General features: G+C 41.5%; 1 protein-coding gene across 2 annotated transcripts in view; it reads right to left on the bottom strand.

Moving 5' to 3' along the window:
• The window catches only part of EDN3 (endothelin 3), a 163,855-nt gene that overhangs the window by 73,911 nt on the left and 75,427 nt on the right, over positions 1 to 14,517 (bottom strand). For both annotated transcript variants that reach the window (XM_056549078.1, XM_056549077.1), the window contains exon 3: positions 13,142 to 13,466. In XM_056549078.1, coding sequence (XP_056405053.1) covers positions 13,142 to 13,466 — 325 coding nt within the window. The remainder of the gene's footprint in view (positions 1 to 13,141; positions 13,467 to 14,517) is intronic.

Raw genomic sequence — 14,517 nt, 5'->3', positions numbered from 1 at the left:
AGGACAGGTAAGAAGCTGTGTCCCATACAGGACATCACGGGGGATCCTGTGGATAGGTGATAAGTTCAGGTCCCCTTTATGCTGAAATTTCTCATGAGTATGAACTGATGTAAAGGACTGAACCAATCACAGGACAGCAAAGGCTCTTGCTTTTAAATGCATCTCATTGTACCTTTACTGCTGTTATTAACAAGCTTTTTTCTTTTAAAAATTACACAGATTCACGGATCTTCTAAATGTGATATTAGGAGCTTTTAGGCAGAACATCTTTCAGAATGGTCCAATTTATAGATAAAATGTGTTTGATGTCACAAGCCGCACAGTAATCAGTAATAAAATTATATTCCGTCTTTACAGAATCAGAGACTCCTATTCTGTAGAGATGGATCAGTCCAATTATAAATATAATTTTATTACTGATTACTGTGGGGCTTGTGACAGACATTTTTTTTTTTAATATAATTATCTGAAGTTTTTTTTCTTAAGATCCTAATATTACATTTAGAAGATCTGTGAATCTATGTAATCTTTTAGTTTATTAAAAAAAAAGTTGAAAGATTCTTAAAGCCTGTTAACAACAGTAGAAGTACAGTGAGATGAAATAAAAGCAGGTTCGGGCAGTATGTCCCTTATATCTTCTACTATGATTTATATGCCACCCACTTTGTTTCCACACAGTCTCAATGAGCCTAACGAAAAAATGTTTATATATATATATTTTTTTTTTTTTTTTCTAAAATACCCTTTTTAATTTGTCATGAATTTGTTGTGCACTATATTCTTTTTGTGATTGCCCGTTCTATTGTGGGTTAACCTGGAGCTATCTATATTGGTTACTCCCTTTGTATTCTACATGCCTGATGAAGTGGTCGGTTAGTACCATGAAACGTGTCGGGGGTAATAAACTTAAGTTTCACTGGCTGCCATGTGGAAGTCTGTCCAGCGACAGAGTTCTGATACCCCCTGGAGTAAAAGAAAATGCAGATGGACAGGCTGATCTCTGTTATATGCTAATTTTAGTGTTATGCCTAGTTAGCACAAGTATACATTGCAAGTGCGCAAAATTGAGTGTTTATACCTATTGGTACTGCTACATAATCCCATTTCTTTTTCTTGTAGTATTTGTCAGATAGGACATCAATATTAGATTGGTGGGGGTCCAACTTCAACCGCCTGTGTTGATCAGCTGGAAGTTAGACGTCCACAGATTTAAATACCGATAACCAATTCTGGGGATAGGCCATCAATTTTTAAAGACTGGATAACTCCCTTTAAGCTTGTACTTTTCACAATCTGCCACTTCAGAACATTTACCCCATGAACTGATTCAAAGAAATCTCTCACTACAGTGGTTTCACCAAATTTATGTTCACTGTCATGATAGACTCCCCCTTGGCTAATTCCTTTTTTATTTATTTATTTATTTTTTATTACAGATTCATGTTCACCCGGTTTAGCTGTCAGCCCAACAAACAATTTGCCACAAGGGCAATTCTACAGGTATATTGCAATACTGGTATTGCAAGTATAAAAAGCTCCTCAATGGAATCCTACAACCGTGCGTAGTATGGTTGAAATAGTGATGAGCAAACTTTTGAAAAGATCGATTTGCCAGGCTCACCCAACTTTCCCGAAATTGCCAATTCGGCTCGGTTCGATGCAAACTGGCAATCAAATAAGCCCCTAAACACGTTTATAACATGGTGTAACAGTTCTAAAGCCCTGTATAACACTGCTAGGAACTAGTGGTTTCACTTATGGTGACATTCTCTAACCCATGGTAACAGCTGGTTTAATGCGCTCTTAATTTTTTTTATGCTTATTCACACTAAATTAAAGTGGCATAAAGTATCCCTGGTTGTCGGTAGATGCCTGCCTACGTTAAAATGCACATGGAGGTATCAGAAGACACAGTGGATTTTTCCAGGAGTTTCAAACAATTTTCCCTTTTTGTGGGTAGCAACAGTTTTTGAGTCTGGCAAATGAAGATGGCATGGATCTTTTCAGGCGTTCCAAAAATGTTTTCACTTTTTAGAAGTTGAAGTAGGATTGATGTCCCAAAATAGTGAAGACGTGTTAGCTTTTGTATAAAAAGCTGAAATTATCCCTTTTTTAGGGATCATGGGTTGCGCATGTGTAGGCCTGGATAAAGTTACCAGCAGGAGGTTAAAAAAGAAAAAAAAAAGAAAAAAAAATTATTATATATATATATATGCCAGTTTTTCAAATTTTTTGCCAAATGAGGTTTTTTAAATTTTTACTGTTCTGGCTGGAAGTAACAGCAGCTCAGGTAATGGCAGACTAGAGGGACTTGAAGTATCCAGAGGACAGCAGGAGTAGGTGTTTGTAACGCCGAGCGCTCCGGTCCCCGCTCCTGGACCTGAGCGCTTAAGGCGTGTGTCCCCAGGCAGCGCTCCGGCGTCTCAGCGTGTGCGCCCCCGCTCTCTTGGGCCCAGGACTCTTAGATCTAAAGGGTCAGTGCACCGGTGATTGGTGTCTGGTCCAATGTGGTTAATTAAGGGTTAAGGTTTGTGAGAGGCAGTGCTGCTTAGACTTAATTAGGCCTCACCTGTGCACTGCCTATAAGTACCATCTCCTCCCACAGCCTCCTGCCGGATCTTTGTTGCCTTGTGCTTGAGAGAAAGCGTTCTTTGTTCCTGTGTTCCCTGCCTGTTGCCAAACCCGTTGCTACTGACTACCGCCTGTGAACTGTTGCTGCCTGCCCTGACCATTTGCTTTGTCCGACTACGCCTTTGCCTGATCCTCTTGTACCTTGCCTTATCTCAGCAGCCAGAGAGGTTACGTCGCTACTGGGAGCAATGACCTGGGGGTTACCTGCCGCAGCAAGTCCATCCCGCTTTGCGGCGGGCTCTGGTGAAAACCAGTAACTCCTTAGACTGCGTTCCCCACTTCATCACCTCCCTGCACAGCGGATCCACCACCAGCCTCCGTTACCTGCTACCAGCCGGTCTAGTAATATCCAGCGTGCAGCAGGAAGAGTCGGTCAAGTATTAACCAGCGTTCAGCAGGATGTTTCAAAGTTTTGTTTTTTCTAAATTTTAAAGACCAGGCTGAAGGTAGCAGCAGCAAAGGTGATGGCGGACTAGAGGAACTGGCCACAGGCCAGCTTACAGTAGAAGGAAGCGGACAGGTAAAAGTTGTAGTAACTGTTAGAGGAAAGTATGTAAACCTTTAAGTTATTCAGTTGTCTAATGGAATCCACTCCTGGGTTTGGCAGGAAATATAAAAGATCTAACACTGTAAAGACTGTAAATATGCCTAAGGTAACTAAGTTATGCCTATGGCTGGAGGCAAAGCAACAGAACAAAAATTCTCATGTGATCCTCTGTGTGTTTGGTCCTTCTCAGATATAAGCTTTTCCTGCATGTAACAGGAGACTATACTTTGAGAAACACACAAGACATATGCAACCTATCAGAGCCTATTTTTTATTTTACCAGCGAATTTGAGAAAAAAAAAAGAAAAACTGAGCTGTTATCCTGATAACTGGAATTTGGGCAATTGACTATATTATAACAAGACTTATGTCCAGACTATGGGATGGCAATCAGAGTATTTAAGACCCTCATCCTATATCAAATCCCCTTCTGCATTGGATAATTTTTAGAGAATGTCCCCAAGGTGAAAAAGTTATAGGCTATTGCACCATGGGGGAATAAGAGGACACTTAACTATCTAGATTATAAAATAATCCTAAAATTTTGCCATTTTCATTCTGATCATAAGGCCTAATATTAGGATGAGACTTCGTGTTCTGGTTGTAAGAATAAGAAAGAGACTGCAGGAAAGTGATCTGTGCAGCATTACAGCGAAAGGTGACACCAGTATATAGATAAGACAATAGCAGCTCAGACTTTCCTTCCCTGTAGAATGACCTCTGCACAGGTCACACAGCATGTTTACAGGCCTGCACCATACAAAGAATATAATCTGGAGATGTTCAATGTATCTATGTATGGGGCTTGCAGTAAAAGCATGTTACTAAATGCTTTAAAAACAGTTCAGGCAAGATGGTTGCGTTTATAAAATGTACTTAAAATAAAAAAAATTACTGTCAGAAAATAGAAAACCAATGGGAAAAAAAACCTGCTTCAGTTTGGGTTTCAATTTTTTTTTTTTTTTATTTTTTTTTTTTTTTTACACATATAGTATTACGCTTAATAGTAGTATACTTTTTTTTCCTTGTATGTACACTGGTTTTCAGTTCCATTATGTTGTGCTAATTTTTGCACAGTGTTCTTTTTGGGGCGCCTTTTCCTTTTGTGTTCTATGTTTTGGTGGTTGGTGGATACAGAGTTATCATGTGCACTTTTTAAAAAAAAATGTGCACTCATTTTGCACATAGCAGCATCATTTTGTGCAACCCTACACCATCAATGAGGACACGCAGAAATGTGTTAGATGATCGACTAACAGTACAGTGTGGGGTTTTGTACGCTTTCACAAAATTTATCATGTGCCGTGCGCACGTATGATAAATTTTACACAACAGCTCAAAATATAAACCAGTAGAAGCAGGGTAAAAAAAAAAAAAAAAAAAAAAAAAAAAAAAACACAGCACACAAACAATGATAAATGTCCCCCATGGATTCTAGAGAAGGAAAAGTTGCTCACGTCTGAGAACCAACATCATCAATTATTACCATACTCTACTGAGAAATAACACCCAAGACTATGGCTACGTTCACATGTTGTAATATCCGCAATTCTGCACAAATTCTGTTTAGCAAAGCATGCTGAACAGAATTGCGAGTTCTGACAGGATTCAGCCAAAATTCTGCTGCAATTCTATGTTGTCAAAACACAATTCTGCTGACATTCAAAGCCCCATTGACTTCAACCGGAATGCCACGGAATTCCGCAAAATTAAAGACAGGTCTTTAAATTTTGCAGAATGTGGAATTTTGCTCTGTGCATGGGACAGCGGAATCCTAATAAAGTCTATGGGCAGTACATTTCGGCAGAATTTCCGGTGGAATTCCCGCATGGAAATTTAGCTGTTTTGAGCATAGCTTAAAGAGGCACCAAACCTACACCACTGAATGTTACATAGTAATTTGGGGCCCTTGTTACAGTTTTTGCACTTGGCCCTGGGTCTTCATGTTATTCCTCATACCAAGAGTTACTCAAGTCCTTGAAGCCAGACACAAAAAAATAAAAAAAAAATTTCCCCCCGGAATAACTTATCTAGTCCACTGAGCAAAATCTAAAGTAAAAGGAAAAACAATGAATTTATGAAACTGGAGATGATGGCTAAATTGTGGCAACAACTTAAGTATGGTACAGTCAGTAAAAGACAGGTTATACTGTTAGCAGTGTTCAGTCATAGTAACATAGTATATAGAGTCTTCAGAAAACCAAGGCTTCCCACCACCTGTATCACACCTATGTTTAGCATTGATGGAATGGTCTTAAGTTTCTTGAAAGGTGACCAAGACTTATGGTCATTGGCTCATTCAAAGCCAAGTACAGTGTTATCAGATTACTTCCCCAAAATCTTAAGGATGGGTGTGGACACAGATTGTATTCATCAACGTTCATGTAGATCTAAACATCATAATAATGTGTACTGGAGACTTTCTGGGATCCCTTTAAGCAACTTAGCTTTTATCTTTCACTAGTTTAATATAATGTAAGGAGACAGCTTTAGAAGACAAACTGCAGTGATGGCTTGAGACTTGATACGGGACATCCCAGGCCATTGATGTAATCCCAGCCAAGAAATTACCTTTTTTTTTTTCTGGCCACAGTGATATATATGTTGTCACTTAACCATTCTTGTCCCAATTACTGCAAGATCTAACAAGGCCAATATTTAAGTATTATACATAATGGACCGAACAAAGTAGCAGATGTACATTAGACCAGGCTATGGAGGGTCTGGTTGCAACCAGCCAACAGTGTAGTCAAGGTCACATTCCAAACACAAGTTTGCTTAACTTGGTATCTTTTTACTCACTATATGTGAGCTAGCATTTCAGCGGAACAACAATATCGTGGGGAACCCGCTTGTTTTTGTAAGCCCAGGTATTCTCTCCTCATGTGCAAACATGAACACAGCACCTTTCATCCTACATCTCTTAGGCTGGGTTTACACTACGTTTTCTCCCATACGGGAGCACATACGGCAGGGGAGAGCTAAAACCTCAGACTCCAGTATGCGCTCCTGTATGTCATTCATTTCAATGAGCCAACCAGAGTGAAGCGTTCGGTCCGGTCGGCTCATTTTTGCCCTGTATGCCCTTTTACAACCGCACCTCAAACTGTGGTTGACCCACCCTTACACAGCTCCCACACCAAGCCCCTGCACCATACAGCCCAGCAACATGGTGTTTGGGGAGTTGGAATGGACCTGCAGCTATTGCACTGCACCATCTATAAACCAAGTCAATAACAAAATGAACAGCTAACATATAAATTACCATTACAATTGACAAATAAAAGTAGCCTAAATAGAAACCAGCTCATAAATTGTGTTCGAAAAGTTGAGACATTTTGTCATGTTATGCCTGGTGCTAAAATAATAAAATCTCCATCAATACACCATAATAAGAATGTGAAATTAGAACTTAATTTTTTTTTATTTGATAAAAAGGCAAAAGTAAAATTTTACATGACTAAGTATTCAGACCCTCTACTATGACAACAGAAGTTTATCTCTGGGGCCTCCCATTTCTCTTGATCATCTGAGATGTTTCTGTACCTTGATTGGAGCCTTTTGTGGTCAATTAGGTTGACTGGGAAGGATTTGGAAAGACATAGTCCTGTATTTATAAAAAGGTCTCTTGGCTGACAATTCATTTCAGCAAAAACCAAGCCATGAAAGGGAAAGGACTGCCTGTAAAGCTCAGGAATAGGATCATATGGAGAAGAGATCTCATGAAGGGGGACAAATTATTATTTTTTGATTTACTGAAAGCTCCCAACAGCATGGTGGCATACATAACTTATGTGGAAGAAGTGTGGAACAACTTGAGCTGGCTGCCCCACTAAACTAAGTAATCAGGGGGGATAAGGGCATTGGTCAGAGAGATAGCTTAGCTCGAAGAAGCTTACAAAAGATCACTGCAGCGCTCCACAATCTAGGCATTATGGCATCTCCTTAGTAACAGACACATGTCAGTCACCTGAAGCTTGCAAAAAAATGCACCCAAAAAGGACTCTCAGACTGTGAGAAACAAGATTCTCTGGTCTAATGATGCCCCCAATAAAAGTTTTTGGCCTTAATTCTAAGCATCACAACTGGTGGAAATACTGCTCATGATTTGCTCAATACCATCCCTACATGTGGTGGCAGCATCATACTGTGAAGAGACTGGTAAGGATTGAGTGAAACTGAATGGGACAAAGAACAGAGATATTCCTAATGAAAACCTGAACCTAAGCCTAAGGGGAAGATCAAAACCCGTGCAGAGGAAATGTTGACCAGTTGCCCATAGTAAGGGGATTCAACTAAGTCCTGAGTAAAGGGTCTGAATACTTCTGTCCATGTGAAATTGTCCTTTTTCCTTTTCAATAAACTAGCATAGATTTCTTGTATTCTGTATTCACATTCTCATTATGGGGTATTGCGTGCAGAGTGATGAGGGAAAAAATAAGATGTGAAAGAGGGATGGTCTGAAAACTTTCCAAATAAACTGGGTTTATAAAATAGTTTATTATATATACATACGATATGTTCATGGACAACCTCCGTGTGCCTCACACATACATTATTTTACTGTTTATTATTCTGTCAGAATAAACCACTGTTATTCTAACTATACATGACATACTCTAGCAAGCTTACCTCCCGGAACCGTTCCATCTCCTCATCATTCCTCCTTTTAAAACCCCTCTTCCAATGCATACCCTCACATTTCTCTCCCCCATGGTGAACCCTAACATCCCACCTACCCTACCCATACCCTTACATCCATCTTACCCCCCCTCCCCCCCGAGCCATAATCCCATGTCCCCCCCCCCTCACACACACACACACACACACACACACACACACACACTGTATATTTTAAACTCGGTCTTTTTACATTCCTTTCATCATACCCTGATACATTTTTATGCCTGGAAAACCCAATATTATGCGGTCAACAAAGTGACCGAAAAAAAAGTAGCCACAGGTTTGGGAACACTGGTATACATGAACATTGGAATACTGTACACATCCACATGCTAGAATAGTAGGTTACATCATAGTATTGTGTAGATGTTACTATGCAGGAGGCAGGGGAACAGGCTGACAGGACAACAGTAGCTGTATGTGATGTAATCATGTTACACAAGCTCCTGCACACACCCAAAGACTATACCAGGCCAGACTGCTACTGAGTGTAAGTGAAACCAGGTGTCGCGGCTCATCATCCCTATAAGCTTTGCCGATCATTTCTCTATACAAATATTAACATCTCTGTTTCTCTGCTCCTTTTCCCTGTAGGTCATCCTTACGCGATATCTAATCAGTAGTAATGCTCTCTACTCGATGGCTGGGCCCCTGCATTGGTACCATATCAGGTGATCAGTACAGACATCAAACACGGTATTCATTTTCCAGGTAGTAGAGGTCAAAAGATTAATTGATCTCCATTCAGAAAACTTCACAGAACAGAACTAAACTGAGGCAAACTATTCTGTTGTATCACAAGGAAATCCACAACAAATGCCAACATGTGCAGCTAGTCTGCGATCACTCAACATTCCAGCCCCATACTCTATTCTACAGGGTTCCTGACAACCATGTCTTATATATAAATCATTGCACGTGCCAAACTGCTGCCACATGTTGTAAAAAAAAAAAAAAAAGAAGAGCTCATCGGAAACTAATTTTTATCAGCATTTTGACGTGCAAAAAAAAAAAAAAAAGATTTCAGTTATATTTTTTATTGCTGTCATATATTAGGGCTCCATGATTTGAGGAAAATGCGCGATTGTAATTATGGAGGTAAATATTGCAATTTTGATATGAGATATAATAAATTGTCAAATCTCCCCCCCCCCCCCCCCCCCATTTCATATAGTCATTCCCCTCATCTCAGAATAGTAAATGAGGGGGAACGTGTGGTGTTGGGTGAGGGTAATGTGTGAATTAACCTTTTTGTGACGCCAGGGTGTAGTTGACCTATACACAACCCGAGGTAGACCAGCTTCTCCTGTGCCAGGCACGGGGCAAATAATCACTCCAACGCAAGGTTACAGATAACTGGCTTTACTGAGTTTGGAAAGATGGTACAATCCGTTACAGCTCAGATTAGCATGAAGGGGGATGTAGAGTGAACTTTGGGAAGCTTATTGGCTTGCTGGGACTTATAGTTGATTGTGCTGTATATGACTGACTTTACTTGTATGCAACCCACGCTAGACTGTAGTTACTTGGATTTGACTAACTTGACTTAAATTGATCCCCGGACTTTAGTGCTTACCGCCAGGCTTTGACTTTCACCCAGGCGCAGGGGGTTAACTGGTAGTAGATGCATGGTTGTTGGACTAGGCCTCAGGCCTCCTTCAGAATCACTTCACAGACAGACTCCACGCTTCTCTCAACTGTACCTCAGCAACAAATGAACTCTGAACTCCTACCACACTGTATATGGAGCAGGTTTTGAGCAGTCCCATTGGACAGATAAGTCACATGGTTCCCCTCTGCATAGTCCCCTAATAACAAGGTTCTTTACAACAGGTTTAAAGTGACAAGTACATAGAAAATGCCAATAACTTAACCATTGCATTAAACTGAGAAATATAGAGTCCTGAGGAGTGTGAGCCCAAGACGGACATTGATGCAGCATCTGCCACACAGGATGGGCAGGAGTACAGAAGAACACGTTATTCTGTAATGGGTCACCAGAAACGGCTAGAGGAGATGAGCGGGAACGGCTATATGAAATGAGGGGGAACAGCTATATGACATTCATATAGCAAATTCCCCTCATTTTATACCCCCTGTGGCAGGTTTCTCATCCCCCACTCACATGACAAAACTTCTACATCTCCGAGAGCAGGGAGCAAGTCAGGGAAAGCGAGAGCTGCCCCCACACTCAGAGAGGGGATTGAGGACCGGGATGGACCTTGCTCCAAGCAGGGATTGAGAGTGGGGATGGACAGCGCTCCAAGTGGGGATTAAGAGCGGGGATGGACAGCGCTCCAAGTGGGGATTAAGAGCGGGGATGGACAGCGCTCCAAGTGGGGATTAAGAGCGGGGATGGACAGCGCTCCAAGTGGGGATTAAGAGCGGGGATGGACAGCGCTCCAAGTGGGGATTAAGAGCGGGGATGGACAGCGCTCCAAGTGGGGATTAAGAGCGGGGATGGACAGCGCTCCAAGTGGGGATTAAGAGCGGGGATGGACAGCGCTCCAAGTGGGGATTAAGAGCGGGGATGGACAGCGCTCCAAGTGGGGATGGACAGTGCTCTGAGCGGAGATTGATCTTGCTCTCCCCTGTCTGTTCTCTGTCACAGCGGGTACACAGATGTCTACATCTCCAAGCCAGGAGAGAGTGGGGATGAAGAAGCCAACACATTAACGGAGAACAGGGCTGAGAGCTGGGGTGACATAAGTGGAGAACGGTGCTGAGAGAGCTAGGGAGACATTAGCCTGAGCTTGGTGCTGAGAGAGCAGAGCAGAGAGCAGAGCCAGAGAGCCAGCAGGGATGTAAAAAACTGTGTCCCAGCGGTAAGCGCAGAAATCTGTGCTGGCGGAGCAGAGTGAACCACGGTGATCTCATCGGACACACACTGGAGAGGCCAAGCCGACAATCAGCTGTGACACGCACACTAGAGGGGCCGCGCCATGCGGACAATCAGCTGTGACACGCACACTAGAGGGGCCGCGCCATGCGGACAATCAGCTGTGACACGCACACTAGAGGGGCCGCGCCATGCGGACAATCAGCTGTGACACGCACACTAGAGGGGCCGCGCCATGTGGACAATCAGCTGTGACACGCACGTGAGCCGGGCAAAGCTGCAGCAGGACACATAGGAGCCAGGCTGAATAATAATCGCCCAATTTTTCTGAGGGCATAATCATTATATCACTAAACTGAAATATTGCTATACTATTGCATTTGTTATATATTGTGCAGCCCCAATCATATATACATTTTTTAAATGTCGCTCATTGTACAGTAAAAAAAACAACATTTCAACTTTACTGAACTGTATAGGTCTAGGTTTATGTCAATAAAGTACCATAGATATATTTATTTATTTATATATTTTTTAAACAAATATATATTTTACTACTTATATAATGTTAAAATTTTAATAAAAAGGTGACTCCCCCCCCCCCCATTCCTAGGCAACTTTATTTTTGTTATCAAAGCTTCATACACTGTGTTTGTTGCATTATAATGGAAATTAATAATAGGAAAAATAAATGTATTTTTTTGTTTACTAAAACCTTTAATTTCTTAGTAAAGTGAATTGGATAACTCTGCAGTTCCTTGCACGACTGCTCCTAAGAGCTCATGGAAGGATAAACAATATAGAAGATGCAGGACTTAGGCCTTGTTCACATTTCTGTCAGACTCTGCTATTTGGAGTTCTGTTGGCAATTGTGTCAGAACGCCGGGAGTTTAGCAGAGAGAAAAAAAAACGGATCCCCGATGGACCCCATTCAAGAATGGGGTCCGTCGGGACTCAGAAGTGTTCCGTCCTTTCTGCTCAAGATGGAAAAGATAATAATCCCAAAGCCAGAATTGCCAATAATTGGTCTCCTTGCATCCCAGAGGACGTAGAATAAAAAGTGTTCAAAGTGGCATACCAACTCCAAAATGGTATCAATACAAAATTACAGCCGACTGTGAAATATACAGGTAAAACTCGAAAAATTCGAATATGGTGCAAAGTTCATTTATTTCAGTAATGCAACTTAAAAGGTGAAACTAATATATGAGAGAGACTTATTACATGCAAGCTGGTGTTGGTCACCTGCGCTTCATTAAGTCCAGGGTCAACACATCCGTCTACTAGGAGATTTTGGAGCACTTCATGCTTCCTTTCAAGTTGCATTAAAGGGTACCTCTCATCAAATAAACTTTTGATATATTGTAGATTAATGAATGTTGAATAACTTTCCAATAGCATGTTAATGAAAAATATGCTTCTTTCTATTGTATTTTTCCCGATCAGTCCTGTCAGCAAGCATTTCTGACTCATGCTGGAGTCCTAAACACTCAGAGCTGCCAGCCTGCTTTGTTCACAGCCAAACAGGCTGTGAACATAGCAGGCTGGCAGCTCTGAGTGTTCTCCTTTGTGAACAAAGCAGACTGGCAGCTCGTAGTGTTTAGGACTCCAGCATGAGTCTGAAATGCTTGCTGCCAGGACTGGTAGGGAGACCCCTAGTGGTCATTTCTTCAAAGTGGAAAATTAAATAGAAAGAAGCTTATTTTTTAATAACATGCAATTGTAAAGTTACTCTGCATACATTAATCTATAATATATCAAAAGTTTTTTTGATGAGAGGTACCCTTTAATGAAATACAATGGACTTTTGCACGATATTCTAATTTTTTGTGTTTCACCTGTATAGGTAAAGCATTTCTTCTGCGTTCATGGCTTCTCACTGCACAGGGAAATGCAACTAAACCAGAGATAACAACCAGAACTTTGGGTGCAGGCAGCATCACTATACCACTCAGCCTAAACTGGAAGCTAAGAGACGAGAGATGCTGCAGGGGACAGCATGGAGTTGGAATTGAGTACTGTGCGCTTGCCACAGGCTACAATTTGTCAGCCAGCCCCTGCAGGCCATGGGGACCTTAATATCCATCGATGTCTGGTCTTGACAAGGAGCTTTCATAATTCCATCAAAGGTACAACCCATATACAGACAAGGATGTGCTTGGACCCTTAATACATGACATAACAAAAGAAAAGGGCAGCCAAAAAAAAAAAAAAAAAAAATCTTCCTGGTGTATTAAAAATTATATAAACACAGACACACACAACATCTAACACACATTAAAGGGGTACTCCGCCCCTAGAGTACCCCTTTAAACATTAAATAGAATATAAAAGGCATAGAGTGAAGAACACATGGCAAAGGTGTTAAGACTCTCGGCAAATGCATGGGGGTTCCTACCCCGTCATACTGAAGATGAGGCCACATGAGTACCTTTACTTACTCAGGAGTATTGATCCATATGATATCTAGATGACAGTAATAGACACACTCCTTGTCTCTGTATGTGTAACATGTACAGCGTCGCTCCCTCCTGTGGGCTCCCCCAGAATCTGGCTCCAGGTGAAAGCTGGGTCTCATCTGCTCATATCCAGGAATTGGGGTTCCTTGAGGTCCAGGTGAAGTTGACCCAAGGGGAAGGGTCACTCCTGACTGGAGAGAGATAGTTGCCGACTCCTTCTCTCCCCTGCTGGCTTTTCTTTCTCCTTCCTTAACTTGAAGGCTGCCCTTACCCCCCGGGATCTGGGGCAGAAGAGCCAGAACAAACCCTAAAGAAAGATGGTAAAGTTAGTTGGAGTATGACGTATTCTGTGGTCAGACAGCGTTATTTAGGTTTAAGGCCATCTCCACTTCTGCAGCCACAACAACCAATAGTATAATCATTGGAAACCATGGATCTGGATAGGAACTGTATACATAAAACAATTACAGACTAAAGACCATTTGCAGAGTTGCTTTATTATCTATTTTAGTTTTATTGAGGGATTTAAAAAGTTGTTTGCAAATGTGGCTAGAGGGTGCGTTCACACGATAGTAACTAGCAGCAGATTTTCAGCTGCGAGTTACGCTACCATTCATTTGAATGGGTCCGCGGTCAGTCCGCAAATCTGACACTATTGCGGACTGTCTGTGGACTTATTTAAGTCAATGGTAGCGTAACTCGCAGCGGATTTCCCGCAGCGGAATATCCGCATGCTAGTTACTAGCGCGTGAACGCACCCTAAAACAGGGCTGCATTGAGTATAGAGCGCCTTTTGCCATACTATTTACCAGATAGTATTATAGTATACTGTATATACAGTTTTAACAAAATGTATGCTTACACAGGGAACATCCCCTACTGATCTATTTCATGGATACATTCACACATAGTGGCCAGACTTTATCAGTGTTTGTGTGGCTGAAGTGATTTTCTACATTGCTTTTTTTGGTGTATTCGTGCCTAATTTATGAGAAGGGTGCATGAGGTATGATAAATAAGGTGAAAGCCCAACGGTGTCATGCAAAAATGTTGTTGAAAGCTCTTTTTTCTAAGCCATCCCACTGATGGTGTAGATTGGCACCCAATTGCACAGATTGCTGCCATTTTTTTTATGCCTAAATATAAAAATGCACAAATTCATAACCATTGCAACAAAAGTTCCCATTAAGTGCTCTCCTACAGATGAGTTTTGGAAAAGGTCTACACCAAAAGGCGCAAAACATACACAACCAGTTAGAAGTATGGGGGTTATCTGGAAAAAGAGGAAGGGATGTATCAGGTCCCTGGGCTCTGTTCATATGTACGTGGTGTGCATACACCACAGAATTTATAAAAAT

Source organism: Hyla sarda, chromosome 12, assembly GCF_029499605.1.
Source record: "Hyla sarda isolate aHylSar1 chromosome 12, aHylSar1.hap1, whole genome shotgun sequence".
Taxonomy (NCBI): domain Eukaryota; kingdom Metazoa; phylum Chordata; class Amphibia; order Anura; family Hylidae; genus Hyla; species Hyla sarda.
Note: the sequence above shows the minus strand (reverse complement) of the source record. Positions and strands in the feature narration are given on the sequence as shown.